The sequence below is a fragment of the Labrus bergylta genome, chromosome 17 (assembly GCF_963930695.1).
Source record: "Labrus bergylta chromosome 17, fLabBer1.1, whole genome shotgun sequence".
In the NCBI taxonomy this organism is placed as follows: Eukaryota; Metazoa; Chordata; class Actinopteri; order Labriformes; family Labridae; genus Labrus; species Labrus bergylta.
This window is the reverse complement of record NC_089211.1, coordinates 25,669,718-25,687,620: the sequence shown is the minus strand read 5'-3', so window position 1 is coordinate 25,687,620 and position 17,903 is coordinate 25,669,718. Positions and strand designations below refer to the sequence as shown.

Genomic DNA, 17,903 nt, shown 5'->3' with positions numbered 1-17,903 from the left:
GCATGGTAGTATTTTTATAGTGGAATGATTGTATGACTGTTAAGCGTACGATAGCCTTTCTGTGTTTAATACTTTAGGTTAAAGAGACATGTAGCTTACGCTTTTAAATCTGGCGACATGGTGGCACTAAAAACAGCCAGAGCCAACCTGAACCGTGCCATAAAGGTTGCAAAGCGTGCTCACAGTCAGAAAGTGCAGGACTTCTTCGAGGACCCCACGAACACCAGACGAATGTGGCAGGGCATACAAGTCATCACAGACTATAAAGCTACTCCTCCCCCCTGTGACAACAACATCAACTTTCTCAACGACCTCAACAACTACTTTGCAAGGTTTGAGGCACTCAACACCACTCCAGTGCTGGGGTTGTATCAAGTCAACTTTGGTTATATTCTTTAATAATTATACTTAATTATTAATAATATAAATAAAATATCATTAAACTATGTTTAATCTCGTTTTGGGGCACCAACCTGTAATCAGGTAAATATAACCAAAATATCACTCAAATCAGTCTCAAATTAGTTATTTAATTACTAATATTATTAATAATGAATAACTATATTTAATAAATTGAAGGCGTGAAATCCGTACACAAAGCCTTCGCACCCAGCTTATATCACAATGCAAATACACCAGTAACCACAAACAACTTCTCTCTTAAATTATAACAGAATTTATTTAAACAAAGCAACATCAACCCAAAATCAATGAACTTAATTAAACAAATAACTATTATAAACTAATCTAAGCAACAAACATTATCAAGCAAAGGCTTGTGAAAGGGGTGTGAATGTAGGTGTGTGTGTGTGTGTGAGAGAGAGAGAGAGAAAGAGAGAGAGAGAGAGAGAGAGAGAGAGAGAAAGAAAGAAAGGGGGAGATGGCTTCGTACCCACGTGGTCGTTCACGATGGCGCTAACCTAACAAAGACCTGGGTGCGTGCGTGGATGAAAGGGAGAGAATGGGGGGGAAGATTACTTCGTCCCACGTGGTCGCCCTTCCGATGGCACACACCTAACAAAGACCTAAATGTGGCCTTAATGTCTAAAAGAGGCCGAGTTCGGCCCTACACGATCTGTGTCTCTGAGGCGTCTGGATAGCCGCGAGTGTATAGATCTCTGTGCGTAATGGCGCGGTGGTGGAGTTGGTCTCCAGATGTACGTTTACACAGGAATATGTGTGTGTGTATGTTCGTAGAAGGCGTGCCTGAAGGAGAAATGCGTGCCTGAAGATGCCGGATCACAGTCCGACTCCCGCGCCACAACTTGGAGTAATTCCCTTCATTCACAGAAACAAACCAATAGCCGAATTCAAGTTAATACAGCTTACACTGGCCTTTCTGATCAGAGGAGTAATACCCGGTTATAACGCTGTTACGCTAAACACATATAGGACGCAGCGGTTCGAAACAACAACAAGAGTTTTAAACAGTTAAAACTCAGGACGCAGCGGTCCAACAAAGATAAAAATTACAGTTTCTGCTTCGATCAACAATTGTTAAAAACACTCTCTAAAGTTAATTCTGCCCAGACCTAATTAAGCCTCACTTGTGAATCGCTTTGTCCGCGATTGGTGAAAGGAAAAGAGTCCGTCGAGTGGAAAGATGTCCGTTGATGTCCTTTCGTTGCAGGACGAAATAAGACCGTTATCTTTCTGATTATCTGTTATAGTCTGACGCTCTCCGAGAAACTGAGATGCGTTCACTGGACAATCCGAGCTCGGAATTTAGAACACTGACGGCCGCGGATTACCTGCGCGCCAAAAACTTAAAACAAAGGAAGATTGTTGCAGGAAACAGGAGATAAGCTTGGGTCTCCGAGCACCAGAAGTCAGCGCGTGGAAAGAGGAAGAACAATGGAAGTGTTGGAGTTTTGTAGCCTGGCCTGCTCCATGGGGGGTCTACCTCAGGTCCCCTCCAATGAGGAGAGAGAGGTTCCGGTCCCCCCCTTACTTCACGCGTAGGTGTGAAGTACCGCAGGGGATTCTGGGATTAAGAGTCCTTTTAGGCCTCTTTGTGATCTCAGTGAATAACTCAAATGAGGCTTTTACAGAGGTGCAGGCCCAAGTCCATTGTTTGACTGTCCTAAGCCTGTGTGGCCCAACACCAGCGAGGAAATCTATTCCTCACTCCGATGAGCAGCCAATCAGCCTGGACGCAGCTGATGTCCGGAGAACCCTGAGGAGAGTGAACACCCGGAAAGCAGTGGGCCCTGACGACATACCGGGACGGGTGCTTAAGGAATGTGCTGACCAGCTGGCACAGACATCTTCAACACCTCGCTGATCCAGGCTGTGGTACCTTCATGTTTAAAGACTGCTACAATTATACCAGTGCCTAAAAAATCCACAATCTCCTCGCTCAATGATTACCGCCCTGTAGCACTAACCCCCATCATGATGAAGTGCTTTGAGAGGCTGGTAAAGGACCACATTGTCTCCAGACTTCCCTCCACATTCGACCCGTACCAGTTTGCTTACCGCCCAAACCGCTCCACAGAGGATGCCATCTCCTCTGCACTCCACCTGGGCTTACAACATCTGGAAGAGAAGGACACACATGTGCGGATGTTGTTTCTGGACTTCAGCTCAGCGTTCAATACAATCATTCCGCAGCATCTGGTTTGCAAACTGGCCCCCCTTGGTTTCAGCACCCCCCTATGTAACTGGCTGCTTGACTTCCTCACAAACAGACCCCAGTCTGTGCGGGTGGGCAACAACACCTCCAGTGTCATCTCCCTGAGCACCGGCTCCCCTCAGGGCTGCGTCCTGAGTCCGCTGCTGTTCACCCTGATGACCCATGACTGCTGCGCCAGGTCCACTACTAACCACATCGTGAAGTTTGCAGACGACACAACAGTAGTGGGCCTCATCTGTGACAACAACGACATGGACTACAGAGAGGAGGTGAAACATCTGGTTGACTGGTGCAGAACCAACAACCTGACCCTGAACGTTGATAAAACCAAAGAGATCATCGTCGACTTCAGGAGGCGCCAGCCCAGCCACACACCACTCCTCATCAATGGCACAGCAGTGGAGAGAGTTAGCAGCACAAAGTTCCTGGGGGTGCAGATAACAGACACTCTGACCTGGTCCCTTCACACCGGCGCTCTTGTGAAAAAAGCGCAGCAGCGCATGCACTTTCTGCGTCGGATGAAGAGAGCACACCTCCCTCCTCCTATTCTCACCACCTTCTACAGAGGCACTATAGAGAGCATCATAACAAACTGCATCTCTGTCTGGTCCGGAGCCTGCAGTGCCTCCGACTGGAAGTCCCTGCAGACAGTGGTGAGGACGGCGGAAAAGATCATTAAGACTCCACTTCCTCCCATCCAGGAGATCACAAAGATCCGCTGTCTGACCAGGGCTCAGAAAATCAGCAGAGACACCTCCCACCCCCACCAAGGACTGTTTTCGCTCTGGAAAGAGGTTCCGCAGCCTCCGAAGCAGAACTTCCAGGTTCTGTAACAGCTTCTTCCCACAGGCCATAAGACTTTTGAACAGGAAAAAATAATCCCTCCATTCCCCCTCAAACCCCCACACAGGACTACCTCACTGGACTGTAAAACACAATATAACGTGCAATATATTTATCTGTATAGTATTTTTACTCATAGTTTTTCTTTTTATATCTATTTATATCTGCACCTTATTTTTATTTTTTATATGTAAATACATGCTGCTGTTTTTATCCTGCACTACAACGAGCCAAATGCAACGAAATTTCGTTCTTATCTGCATTGTAAAGTACAAGTTTGAATGACAATAAAGAAAGTCTAAGTCTAAATCTAAGTCTAATTGGGTAGTTTTTTGTTGTACTAAGTCGATTTTAAAATCTGTACTTTTACTTTTTGTTAAGTATTCTAATTAGCTACATTTTAAATCACATCTGTTACTGCTATGAATGATTTTCCCTGAAAGAGAGAGAGAGAGAGAGAGAGAGAGCGAGAGCGAGAGAGAGAGAGAGAGAGAGAGAGAGAGAGAGAGAGAGATGCTTTTCGGAAAGTTTTTCACAATAAAAGTCCCTAATTGCCATCTCTGTGATGTGCTTTTATTTTGAAAAAGACATATGAGGAAGTTGGGTGTTATAAGCTGCTGCAACTTAACACATCTCAGATGTGTGAAATACTTCAAACAGATTCAGTCAGAAGCTTCAGGAGCTAAGAGGTAAACAAACAGAGAATAAAACATCTAATATTTAAACTCATAAAGGCTCATTTTAAAACAATAAATGGATTATCTTTCATCTCAGGTTTCTTCGAGGCTGTCTTTGAGACTAAACAGCCTCAGAATAATAAAACTAAAAACACTAAAATACTCTTTGCACTTTTTATGATTGAGACAAAGATCCTTTTAGTATTTTCTTAAATAGTTTAAACTCTTTATTTCTGATTTTTCTCACTTAAATGTAGAAATCAAATATATCCTCTGAAAATAACTCTGTGAGTCATGACCGTCTACAATGGGTGTAACACCCTAGTCCCACTGTCTGTGATGTTTTCAGAGTTTTCAGAGTCCTATCTTCAGTTTGTTTACATCGCCTGGACGGCCGGCTGACTCCTCCCCTCGTGTATAAAAGTTGTTTAATTGAGGGACTAGAAAAAAGAAGAATAACATACTGTACTCACTGCTTAACTGTGTTTCTAGATCACGCTCATTTCAGGTAAATTTACATGCAGTGTGAAGATACCAGCATGATAAAGATCGCTAGCATTAGTATGCTAACACAACAATGCAGCGCGAGTTGTTTTGGCTTCATGCTGGAGCTCAAGGGCGACATCTGCTGGATCAAAAAATCACATAAAGCCTTTAAACATTTCCCTTCATAAAACAGCTGACTACTTGAACATATAATCCTTGATTATTTATTCAACATTATGAATATTTTGTTTTTGTCAATGGGGTAGAAAAGAAAATGTTTATCTGAAAAGATAAATCTTTGTAAAGATCGGCCTTTGATTAAAAAAACTTTGAGATTAAAATCCCCTCGTCCTTTTTTCACGACACGAGAGACGCGTTGTTAAAAAAAGTAACTTTTACTTAAAGTACATTTTTAAACTGGTACTTTTACTTGAGTAGAATATATTAGTACTCTTTACACCTCTGCTGGCTACACACCAGACGATCATGAGGCCCGTTTTGCGCCCCAAACGTTCGGGGTCGTTTTTTTTAAAATATCGTTTTGATACTTTGGATACTTCAGGAAAAACAAACAGTTCTCTTTCAGGTTCAGGAGCTGGGAGCGATGGGCGTGATGGCCATGGAGGTCCCGGAGGAGCTGGGCGGAGCCGGGATGGACTACCTGGCGTACAGTTTGGCGGTGGAGGAGATCAGCAGAGGCTGCGCCAGCACGGGATGCGTGGTGTCCGTTAACAATGTGAGTCTGGTCGGTCGCCATAGCAACGTATATTTGTGTTGTGATGTTGTCGTGTTTACCTCTGTGCGCGTCTTCTTCCTCGCAGTCGCTCTACATCGGACCCGCCCTGAAGTTCGGCACAGAGGAACAGAAGACGGAGTGGATCACGCCGTTCACCACCGGGGAGAAGGTGGGCTGCTTCGCCCTCAGCGAGCCGGGTAAACGCCACGCCTCACGCACGTGTTCACGCCCCTAATGAGACGAGGGATGAAAACTGAGGAGTCTTAAAGACGCCATTTTAAAATAAAGTTAGCCACCTGTGTCTCTAAACTGATCTGCACGTCTCCTCCAGGTAACGGCAGCGACGCGGGCGCGGCGTCCACGGTGGCTCGTCAGGAGGGAGACGAGTGGGTGCTGAACGGAACCAAAGCCTGGATCACCAACAGCTGGGACGCCGCGGGCACCGTCGTGTTCGCCACCACGGACAAGAAGCTCAAACACAAGGTGAGACACACACACACACACACACACACACACACACACACACACACACACCCAGAACGCAGTGTGACCACAGAGCGTGCCCTCGTTGTGTCTGCAGGGCATCAGCGCCTTCCTGATCCCGATGCCTCACCCGGGCCTCTCTCTGGGGAAGAAGGAGGACAAGCTGGGCATCAAAGCCACGTCCACGGCCAACATCATCCTGGAGGACTGCAGGGTGCCGCTGGGGAACATGCTGGGTCCTCGAGGTGCAGGATTCAAGATCGCCATGGTAACTAGAGCAGCCAACATGTCGGAACGAGAGCTGAATCCTTTGCCAAATAAATTCTGATTCTGATTCGGTTAGAGGATTCAGATTCCCCGCCTGGCGAGTCGTTAAAGACCGTATTCAGGAAACGCAGTTGACAGCGGCGTGCTAAGTGACCTGCAGCGAGCACGTGTTTTGTCTAATGATAACATTACGATTAGTGAAGTCTTCACCTCTCTGCCCCGCTCAGCAAACTCTGGACAGCGGGAGGATCGGTATCGCCGCTCAGGCTCTCGGTATCGCTCAGGCCTCTCTGGACTGCGCCGCAGACTACGCACACAAACGCATCGCTTTCGGAGCGCCCATCGGAAAACTGCAGGCCGTACAGGTAACCACGCACCTCATCAGTTTTTAGAGAATGGAAACAGGATCTTTGATGTTCCTGCTTCATAGATAAATCATCTTGAGTTTTTTCCCACCTGGTTTTAGTTCAAACTTGCCGACATGAACGTGGCGGTGGAGAGCGCTCGTCTGCTCACCTGGAAGGCCGCCCTCCTTCGAGATTCAAAGAAACCTTTCACAAAGGTAAAAATCTCACTTGATGCTTTGTGTAGAAAACTGTCTTTGGGTATCACATTTTGTGTTGCTTTCCCTTTAATTCTGTGTTTTATTAGTGCTTAGTGCTCATTGGTCCAGGAGCAATCCATCATAGCAGTCTCCAATTATATTGTGTTTAGCGTTAGCTCCTCCCTCTTTTATAATGGCTTCTCAGTGGAATCGTTCTTTCTGGCCTTTCTCCTGGACCAAGTTAGATGTATAGACTGGTTACAAGTTTCCAGAGTGGTATTGTTTGCGTCCTCGTGGTTCCTTTGTGTGCGTCTCCCTGACAAGAAAGTAAGTTTTATCTATTTGTGTGTATTTAGTACATTTCTGTAATATTTTGATACAAATCGTTGAGATGTCATGTCTGCCTTGATTCCCTGACCGAACTTTGTAATGGGTGATTTTAATCATTGTAAACCAGAGAAGTCCTTATGTAACTTCTACCAGTACGTGACCTGTCCGACACGTCTCACAAAAACACTGGACCTTTGCTATGGATCTGTGACAGGAGCGTATAAATCCCTTCGGAGATCTCCGCTTGGTACGTCTGACCACTACGTCATCTATTTGGCTAAGTCCTACAAATCGGTCCTGAAGAGGAACAAGCCAGAACAAAGATTGGTTCCGGTCTGGTCGAAGGAATCAGTTAAATGTCTTCAGGACTGTTATTCTTGCACAGACTGGGACCTGTTTAAAGTTAACTGTACTGACATTGATGAGCTCACAGAGACTGTGTCAGCTTACATCACCTTCTGCAAGGATTTGGTCATCCCCCAAAAACTTAGTCTCCATCTATCCAAATAATAAGCCATGGATTTCTAAGTCTGTCAAGAGCACAATTATCCAACTAAATATCAGTTTTAATAAAGGGGATATGACTCAGTACAGGGAACTACAAAAACAAGTTAATATCGGAATAAAGCTTGCAAAGCATAGCTACAAGGACAAAGTAGATAAAATGTTCATTTCTGGATATTCACGACCTGCATGGGAGGGTGTGAAATCTATAACGGGGATACAATCCAAGAAATGTACAATCTCCCTTGATGACAAGCTTGATGTTGAACTGTCCAATGAACTGAACTTTTTCTTTAATCCGTTTAACGACCGCGACTTCAGTAAAGAACAGTCAACTTTTAAAAACGTTTCCCCAGGGCAGGCCAGCATCGATGTTGATGAGGGCATGGTCCTGAGACACTTTTGTAGCGTCAGGGAAAGGAAAAGTCCAGGACGTGATAGAAATGGAGGGCGCATCCTAAAGAACTGTGCTGTAGAGCTGGCAGGGATCTTCTGTTTTATCTTTAAATTGTCTCTCCACATTCACAGAGTTCCTTGTTTATGGAAAGATTCCACAATTGTACCTGTGCCCAAAAATCCTTTTCCTAAAGCACTCAGTGACTTTAGACCTATAGCACTTACCTCTCTTGTAATGAAGTAATTTGAGAAGATTGTAAAGGACTGACTTTTAAAAACTGTGGAAGCAAATTTGGATCCATTACAATTTGCATATAGGTCAGGTAGGGGTGTTGAGGACGCAATGGGCACTTTGTTAAACACAGTCCTGACACACATTGATTTCTCCTCAGCTGTTAATTGCATACAACCACACATCTTAGCAGATAGGCTCAAGTCCATCCACAACATTGACAGTGGTCTTATATGCTGGCTGATGGAATTTTTAACAAGAAGGTCACAGCGTGTGAGAGCAAATGGCATCGTATCAGATGTTCTTTATTCCTCCACTGGATCACCCCAGGGATGTGTCCTTTCTCCCCTTTTATTTGTACTATACACAAATGAGTGTCAAAGCAGACATGAGAACCGACACATCATCAAGTTTGCAGATGACTCGGTGATCGTTTCCCTCCTGAGCACTGATGACCCAGATCACGGCCCTGTCCTGACTGAATTCACAGACTGCCAGGCTGTTCAGGTGCTGCACCAGTACAAGTACCTGGGGACTATCATCGATGACAAACTCACCTTCGAACTCCAAACTGAAGCTGTCTGCAAAAAAGCTCATCAGCGTGCGCACTTTCTGAGGAAGCTTAGAAATTTTAATGTTGACAGCACTTTTATGAAGATGTTTTATTCCTGTTTTATTGAATCAGTTTTAACATTCTGCATGGTGACCTGGTACGGATCACTCAGCATCAAAAACCGCAAAATGTGTGTCAGAATCTCAGGATCGTCCCTTTCTGACCTTTCTTACTTATATAAAACAAGGTGTCTTAAGAAAGCTCAGTCAATCTTGGCAGAACAAAGTCATCCTTTGTCCAAGGATTTGAAGTTACTGCCGTCAGGCCGCAGAGTCAGCCTGCCAGCATGCAGGACAAAGAGGTTGAGAAACTCATTTGTTCCTGCTGCCGTCACCTTTTTAAACCACTAACTGTGTGTTGTGTTTCTTATCTATTGTATTTATTTACAGTCCTTTCTATATTGTTTGCTCATTTCGGGCTGTCTGTATGTGTGTGTTTTTACTGCTGACTGCAAAACAAATTGCAGGGATAATAAAGACAACCTTGAACCTTGGTCCAGGAGAAAGGCCAGAAAGAACGATTCCACTGAGAAGCCATTATAAAAGAGGGAGGAGCTAACGCTAAACACAATATAACTGGAGACTGCTATGATGGATTGCTCCTGGACCAATGAGCACTAAGCACTAATAAAACACAGAATTAAAGGGAAAGCAACACAAAATGTGATACCCAAAGACAGTTTTCTACTCTTTTTTTTCTCCAGTTTAACAGACATGAACCCTCTTTTGTGTTTTCCTGCAGGAAGCAGCCATGGCCAAACTCGCCGCGTCAGAAGCCGCCACATTCTGCTCTCATCAGGTAAGAAGAATCGACCACGCAGACGGTTAAGCGTGCAGAAAGAGACGGGACGTTTTTAACTTTTGGTGTGTTTTGCACTTTTACATCAGGCGATCCAGGTTCTGGGTGGGATGGGCTACGTGTCAGACATGCCCGCTGAGAGGCACTACCGCGACGCTCGCATCACAGAGATCTACGAGGGCACGAGTGAGATCCAGAGGCTGGTGATCGCCGGCCAGATCCTGAAGGAATACCAAGCATAGACGCCGCACGCCACAATATGGACGAGTAATAATCACGCACACTGGGACATCACCTCATTCATTCAGATTTCAAAGGAGCCGCGTTGATCGGGTGAGACCTCATTTGAGTTTCACGTGATTGTGCGTGCCCGTTACCTCCGCCGTCTCGTGTGTCGTACTACAGGAGACGCCACTTACTGTTTGGAAAAGAGCGCCGGTGACTTCAACAGCGCCTTCCTGAAAAGTTGAGTGATTTTCAATTTGACGGATGGAGCGGGTGGAGCGCTCAGAAAAAAGACGCTGGCGTTTGATTTTTCTCAAGGCGGCCGCTTTCTCCTGAGAACGATCTCAGACGCTGGCGCTCAGAAAAAAAAAAAAACACCAGGTGGACACGGGGCCTTCGATGTCATTTTATAACACATCTCTGCAAAGAACTTTAAAAAGCAACTCATAAAAACGTCCCCTGTCGACCTTATTTTACTGACTGACATGTTGAGTAATTTCATGTGAATGTGAAGAGCTGCAGATTAAAGCGTCACTTTCCCGTTGTGGTTATATCCATAACTTTAGAGCGCTCGCCTTTTAAATAAAACACATAGAAATGTTGTGGTTTGTAAAAGACGAAACAGAAGCTGTGTGGTTGACCTTAAAGGAAGAATGTGCAACTTTTTTTGATCCAGTAGATGTCGCCCATGAGCTCCAGAATTAAATCAAAACAAACTCCTGTTAGGCCACGCCTCCTCCAGAGACACACCTCCAACCCCCCCGTCCCCTCACGCTCACATGAAGGAGTTGTTGATTAAGAACGCACCATAATTAAAATGGTCCTTATCTCGAGCTGCAATCACCTGTGTCCTGCATTGTTGTGTTAGCATGCTAATGTTAGTGCTCTTTAGTTAGCTCGTAGCTTCACATTGTTATGTTAGCATGCTAATGTTAGCGCTCTTTAGTTAGCTCGTAGCTTCACATTGTTGTGTTAGCATGCTAATGTTAGCACTCTTTAGTTAGCTCGTAGCTTCACATTTCATGTAAACTGACACAGAATGAGCGTGATCTAAAAACTCTTACTAACATCCAAATAATCAGTGAGTATGTTCTTCTTCTTCTCTCTAGTTCTTGACTAAAACAGCTTTTATACACAAGGGGAGGAGCCGGCCGTCCCGTCCATGTAAACACGGCTCTGACAACAACACAGCCAGCGGGACTCGAGCTTCTCCCTCATTGTAGACAGTCAGGACTCAGAGACACATTTACACAGGACAGACTTTATGATTTATTTATGTGGAACATGTCGATCATTCTTCCTTTAAAGGTGCTAACGATGTTCAGGTTATCTGCAGTTTGTAAACGCCACTTTTTCTCCAATATTACCTGTCAAACATTACAGAAAAAAAGTTCCTCCAGGTGTCGCCTTTTCAGTGATAAACATCCAAAATGTAGATTGTAAAAGACGAGACGGACGCTCCAGGCTCGACCTTAAAGGTGCTCAAAAGTTCTGATTATGTGGAGAAGAAGATCTTGTGTACTGACCCTTTAAGATCCAGTCTGCCTACATGAGGAAAAACACCTTCTTTTTTTTCTTGCATTTTTCAGTTTGGCCAGCAGAGGGCGACGGCATGCTTTCATATGTGTTGACCTACTTTTTCCTGCCTCACAGATTCACAGAATGAGTGGAAATAAAAGCCAGAATGTGCAGATGAAAAAAAAAAAAACCTCCTTCAAGCTGGAAGTGAACAAACATGTGATCACTTTATGAAACGGTTTGAAACACTTCACGTCTGTTTTCTTTGTTTTTCATCTCAGACTTCTTGTGCCTCGGTAACGTGTACATATTTTACTGTAATTTATAGTGTGATGATTAAAACATAATTACAGCTCAGAGGAATGATGGATTTTATTTTAACATTTAGAATTTAAAGAGGTGAAAGAAGATGTTGGACTGAAGTTAAAGGTCCAATCAGTGACCGCCCCCTCCCCTCTGTGCTCCCTCTAAAGCCACGCCCCCTCACTTACATACACGAGCGCCGTCCCTCCAGAAGTGGACCTCAGCTCATCTCTGTCATTGTGTAGAAACTACGTCGTCTCATGTCTCATTCAGCGGTCAGTAAACTCACAGTTTAAACTCCTAAAGTCATCGGTGACACTCTTTGAGTGTGAGCTAGAGCACGCAAGAGGTAGAGAGAGAGCAGGGAGACAGGGAGGCGTCTGATTGGTTCATCAGATTGGTACCTCGTGGCAGACATTGGTCAAAGTTTTTACAGACTTACAAACTGATACAGATGATGGATTTACTTTGTTCCTTTTTCAGAGAACATGAGTTATTCATTTCTGTCAGGACCTAAAGACAATTTACACCAGAATCTGAAGAAGTGAATCTGGAGGAAATGACCAACCCTGCCTTTAAATAACGTCTTAATGCAGCACGTTAAATAAACCTTAAAGGTGGAGTCAGGAGCATCACGTTCTATAATTTAATCTTTGAACACATCAAGTCAATTTTCCCCTTCAGGACTTTTTCTTCTTCCTGTCCGACCTGACGGACGAGTCGGAGACGACACCGATCGTCTTGATCTGAAACTTTCAGACGTCACAGCTTTAGACTGGAGTTAAAGAAACACCTGAATGAATCAGAATAACTTTATAATTACTGACAGAGACAAACTCCTCCTCTCAGGAGAGACACTCCTCCATGATGACATTTACAAGATCAATAAAACACAACAGCAGATAGAAAGAGGGATTCAGATCAAGTGTAGAAGCTTTACTGATCCCGAGGGAAATTCAAAGTATCCAGTATCAGGTTACAAAGACGTACATGACATGAAACATTTGTTACAAATTAACCACAAACAGATGCCCCCCCCCCATACATATATATTAACCTGAAGAAAAGATTTAAAGAATACCTCTAGATGAAACAAACTTAAACTGTGCAATTAAAAATACAAAAAAAGAAAGAAAGTCGTAGCGACTATATGACATATGAATGAAATGATAAAAAGATTAAGTGATAAGAAAAGAAAAAGTAAAAATATAAAGTAAATTATAAATTGATTAAATGATAATAAAAGAAAAAGAACATATACGATAAAAACAAATTCAACAATTGCATAACTCTTTCTGATCTCTCAACAACTGTGGAGTGATTTCAGATCACCGTGTGCAGATTATAATCTCTCCCTGCAGGGTAATAACTCCAGCACACAGAGATACAGACGATGATGCCTTCAGGGACTCCTCAGAGTTCAAGTGAAAAAGAGACGACAGTTAACCAGTTAACACGCTGAGCAGATTATATTTAAAGACACTCCAACAAACCGACCAATCAGGATCGAGATTTTACCTGCTGTCGAATTATACACAAAGTTATAATGAACAAAATCACCATGACAACGCAGTCAAAACAATTATAAAATAAACAAAGACGAAGATTCAGAACTTCATCATTATCATCATCACATCTTCATCATCATCATCATCATCATCATCATCATCACATCTTCATCATCATCATCATCATCACATCATCATCATCATCATCATCATCATCATCATCACATCATCATCATCATCATCATCATCATCATCATCATCATCACATCATCATCACATCTTCATCATCATCACATCATCATCACATCTTCATCATCATCATCATCACATCTTCATCATCACATCTTCATCATCATCATCATCATAGTCACATCATCATCATCATCATCATCATCATCATCATCACATCATCATCATCATCATCATCATCATCATCATCATCATCATCATCATCACATCATCATCACATCATCATCATCATCATCACATCATCATCATCATCTTCATCATCATCACATCTTCATCATCATCATCATCACATCATCATCATCATCACATCTTCATCATCACATCTTCATCATCATCATCACATCATCATCACATCACCATCATCATCATCACATCTTCATCATCACATGTTCATCATCTTCATCATCATCATCATCTTCATCACATCATCATCACCATCATCATCATCATCACCATCATCATCACATCTTCATCATCACATCTTCATCATCATCATCATCATCACATCATCATCACCATCATCATCACATCTTCATCATCACATCTTCATCATCATCTTCATCATCACATCTTCATCATCATCATCATCATCAACATCTTCATCAACATCATCATCATCATCACATCATCATCACCATCATCATCATCATCACCATCATCATCACATCTTCATCATCACATCTTCATCATCATCATCATCATCACATCATCATCACCATCATCATCACATCTTCATCATCACATCTTCATCATCATCTTCATCATCACATCTTCATCATCATCATCATCATCAACATCTTCATCAACATCATCATCATCATCACATCATCATCATCATCACCATCATCTTCATCATGTATTACATCTTCTCTGGTAAAATCTTCAGTTTATCACCAGTTCTAATGAATGGAAACATCCTCTCAGTGAAAGTGTGTGTGTGTGTGTGTATGTGTGTGTGTGTGTGTATGTGTGTGTGTGTGTGTATGTGTGTGTTAGTATCAGGATCAGAGAACGACAGCTCTCCTCTGTTACAGTCCAGATTCACTCTGATCCTCTGAAGCTTCTTCTTCACTGAGAGAACAGAGAATGGATGTGATGGGGAGCATGCTGCGTATTTACCACCATAGAACCATATTGACCAACATCCAGACAGTATGTCTCCCTTCCTCTCTACAGACTCTGCTAACACTCCCAGTCCCCAGTGTGTACTGTCTCCAACCTGGACGTCCCAGCTGTGAGTCCCTGAGTTAAAGCCCTCAGAGCCCAGGACAGACCTGAAATAATCAAACCTCTCTGGATTATCAGGAAGCTGCTGCTCCTCTCCTAGTGTCACACAGGTCAGATCTTCAGACAGGAAGAGTTCTGGATCAGCAGTGTTTGGGTCCAGAATGACCGGACTGTAGGAGACCATGTCCTTCATCTTGTTCCAGATGTTGAAGCTCAGGTTGCCCAGGTGTTTGGCCTGGTCTATCAGAGCTCCTGAGGGCAGCTGTGGATCCTCCAGCAGGGGGCGCTGCTGGACTCTTTCCACTGCAGCCTTGTAGTTTTTCAGGAATGAGACGTCTTCAGCTCTCAGCTCGTCCTCTGTGTCTCTGACTGTGTGTGAAAGAGCTGCTATCTCTCTGCTCAGAGCCTCCATCTCCTCCTTCATCCTCTGACTCTTCTGCTCCTCTTCCTCCCTCAGTGCACACAGCCTGGCCTCCTCTTCCTCTTCTAGAAACTGGTGAAGCTTCTTAAACTGCTCCTTAATCTGCCTCTCTGTGTGTCGGGCCTGGACCTGAATGTGTTCTGCTGTTTGATCAAACTTCACTTTAACTTCTTTAAAAACATTTAACTTCTTCTTTACCGGCTCCAGAGTTTCCTGAAGTTTCTTCTTGTGTTGTCCAGCAGCTTCATCGATGGGTCTGAATCTGTGCTCAGAGTGTTTTTCTGAATCTCTGCAGATGTGACACACCGGCTCCTGATGGTCCAGACAGAAGAGTTTGAGTTTCTCAGAGTGCAGACTGCAGAGATCCTCTGAAGCTCTCTGATCTCTCTCCTGCACAAAACTCTCACTCAGGTTCTTTAAAGCAAAGTTAACAGGTAATAATTCCCTTGAATGTCTCCTCTTACAGAGTGGACACTCCTGGTTCTCCTTCTCCTTCCAGCAGTCCTTCACACACTCTCTACAGAAGCTGTGGCTGCAGGACAGCATCACTGGATCTTTAAAGATGTCGAGGCAGATCGGACAGCTCAGATCTTCTTCAAACTTGGACGCCATTTTATCTCAGAGTCAAAACACACAGCAGAAAAAAACAGGAAGCCACTCCCCGTCCCTGAGAGTTACTTTCACTTTGAAACTCTCGTTCAGTTTGTGGATTCAGCAGCAGGTTGAAGTGTTTGTATTCCCAGTATTCCCAGTATAACAAGTACTCCCAGTATCCCCTCCTCCTCCTCCTGTCCTCTCTCAGTGGAAGTCGTGCTGGTTTGTGTCTGCAGGTCGGTCCGTCTGTCAGCGTGTGTGTGTCTCTTCAGGGTGAGGCAGAATAACAGCCTGTTTCCTGGTTTGCCTCAGATGAAACAGTTGAGGGGGCGGAGCTTCTTCAGAGCAGGAACACAGAGAACAGTCTCATTTCTCTGGGGGGGGGGGGGAAGTGTCATGGATCAGCTGACTGAGCAGACAAACGTGACAGTCTTTTTCTTTTCTTTTTTTAACAACTTTATTGTAAACACAGACAATGTTACAAAGTTAGATTAAGGAACAAAGGAACATGCCAGGGGTTGACAAAGACTAAGACAAGTAAAAACATAGGGAAGGGTAGAAATGGAAGGGTCATCAGTTTACACAATTAAAATAAATACAATATTCAAGAGTCTTCAGGGCCTTGGGGTTCTCAGAGTGCTGGATGGTTTTCATGTACTGCTGCAGCTCATTAAAATGATGTTTGAAAATAGGTTTTCCGTTCGCAAATTTACTTTTATGGATATGAAATTTAGCCAAAATGATAAAAAGATTAATAATATGGTACTGTTTTAGTTCCAGACAAACGTGACAGTCGTCTCTAGCATTGTCGTGACCAATGACGTGTTGAACATACGCCCGCACGCCGCTTCGTCTTAACCTGTAAAAACTAACTTCCACGCTAAAATAAAAATGTAAAAAGTGGGAGAAAGTAGAAATTCCCAGCTTTCCAGTGGTACCACAAATGTGTCATTCAGACGGCTCCACAGTACGATCGCGTTGTGCAGCACATTTAAACCATCAGGTTATTAAAACTGTTAAAGTTACTCATAGTTTCTGCAGAGTGTTGGGCATACAGCTCCCATCTGCTCACAGCTTCTATATCACTGTGTACATGCTGAAGTGTTTCTGAGAGGTTTGTTTTGAGCAGCGTTGAGTGAGTTTGTTTTACCTAAACACACACGGTGGTGTGTAATGAAAGTAACGTAGGCTAACAGAGGGATTTGTGACAGAAAACAACATCAATTGAGTCCCGGTCCTGGTCTTGCTGACTTTATGAGCAGAGTCAGCTGGTCCTGCAGGCTCAGACCACAGTGCTCCACTGCAGGCTGAAACGACTTGACTCGGTGTCTCTTTAACCGACCGCAGCTCAGGTTAGCATCTTCATCACAGGTAAAGGTGTGTTTAAACTGATGCCTCGCTGTCTTAAGTCCAGGATAACTAAAAGAAGGGGGCTGTGGCGGTGACTCAGGATAAAGTGAGCGGCTGTAAACACAGTAGAGTCCCGACACAGTGTCATCGAGAATCACCTCCGCTAAAGCTGCGTGATAAACACTTTCTACTTCCGACAAGTTCTTCAAAATAAAAGTCCCCGGCCTATCTGAAGTTGTAGTGCTTTTAATGTGAAACATCCATATCAGGAAATGGGGTGTTTACAGCAGAAGCAACTTAACACAACTTGTCTGAAATAAAAAGGACAGAAACAAAACTTAACCTGAACAAAGCTCACAGCTAAAGACTACAACGTCCTGAGAAGAGAACACACAGAGACTTAAAAACATCTTTCTCTCTTATAATAAACTAAACACACAGAGACTTAAAAACATCTTTCTCTCTTATAATAAACTAAACACACAGAGACTTAAAAACATCTATCTCTCTTATAATAAACTAAACACACAGAGACTTAAAAACATCTTTCTCTCTTATAATAAACTAAACACACAGAGACTTAAAAACATCTTTCTCTCTTATAATAAACTAAACACACAGAGACTTAAAAACATCTTTCTCTCTTATAATAAACTAAACACACAGAGACTTAAAAACATCTTTCTCTGGTATAGAGTTTTTTTCCAATTGCTAAAACACAATTTTGCAAACTAGGCTGGTTTTATCAAAATACACAATTCACAAAACCACAAACTGCAAAATACCTCACATATCCTGAAAAATGAAGCACTGCAACCAAAACTACATATAGCATTATCAAAATCAAACTTTTGCACCAAATGGCACACACTTCATTCATATTACCAGATTTTTGTCTAACCAACTACACACTGTTGGGCATAATGAAAAGCACTCTCATCTTTAGTATGCTTTGCCATAATAC

General features: G+C 43.3%; 3 protein-coding genes across 3 annotated transcripts in view; 1 reads left to right on the top strand and 2 right to left on the bottom strand.

The window, feature by feature from the left end:
• Positions 1-5,214: 5,214 nt before the first annotated feature.
• On the top strand, positions 5,215-11,644 carry LOC136177003 (short-chain specific acyl-CoA dehydrogenase, mitochondrial-like). Its single transcript, XM_065965656.1, has 8 exons — positions 5,215-5,377; positions 5,463-5,574; positions 5,709-5,860; positions 5,958-6,128; positions 6,355-6,492; positions 6,594-6,689; positions 9,488-9,544; positions 9,634-11,644. Exons 1-8 carry the CDS (start codon positions 5,246-5,248, stop codon positions 9,784-9,786), a joined length of 1,011 nt encoding a protein of 336 aa, XP_065821728.1. The 5' UTR covers positions 5,215-5,245; the 3' UTR covers positions 9,787-11,644.
• Positions 11,645-12,505: 861 nt separating this feature from the next.
• Positions 12,506-15,884, bottom strand: LOC136183178 (nuclear factor 7, ovary-like). The gene has a single exon (XM_065965654.1). The coding sequence runs from the start codon at positions 15,605-15,607 to the stop codon at positions 14,207-14,209; it is 1,401 nt and encodes a 466-aa protein (XP_065821726.1). The 5' UTR covers positions 15,608-15,884; the 3' UTR covers positions 12,506-14,206.
• The window catches only part of LOC136183179 (E3 ubiquitin-protein ligase TRIM39-like), a 62,097-nt gene continuing 56,699 nt past the window's right edge, over positions 12,506-17,903 (bottom strand). The window contains exon 2 of the mRNA XM_065965655.1: positions 12,506-13,111. The gene's annotated coding sequence lies outside the window, so the exon portion shown is untranslated. The remainder of the gene's footprint in view (positions 13,112-17,903) is intronic.

Bases quoted from the DNA above. Each gene is read 5' to 3' on its own strand.
- LOC136177003 (XM_065965656.1), top strand. From the start codon at position 5,246: ATGGGCGTGATGGCCATGGAGGTCCCGGAGGAGCTGGGCGGAGCCGGG. The intron at 5,378-5,462 runs GTGAGTCTGGTC...TCTTCCTCGCAG, and splicing joins GCGTGGTGTCCGTTAACAAT to TCGCTCTACATCGGACCCGC. The intron at 6,690-9,487 runs GTAAAAATCTCA...GTTTTCCTGCAG, and splicing joins CAAAGAAACCTTTCACAAAG to GAAGCAGCCATGGCCAAACT.
- LOC136183178 (XM_065965654.1), bottom strand. From the start codon at position 15,607: ATGGCGTCCAAGTTTGAAGAAGATCTGAGCTGTCCGATCTGCCTCGAC.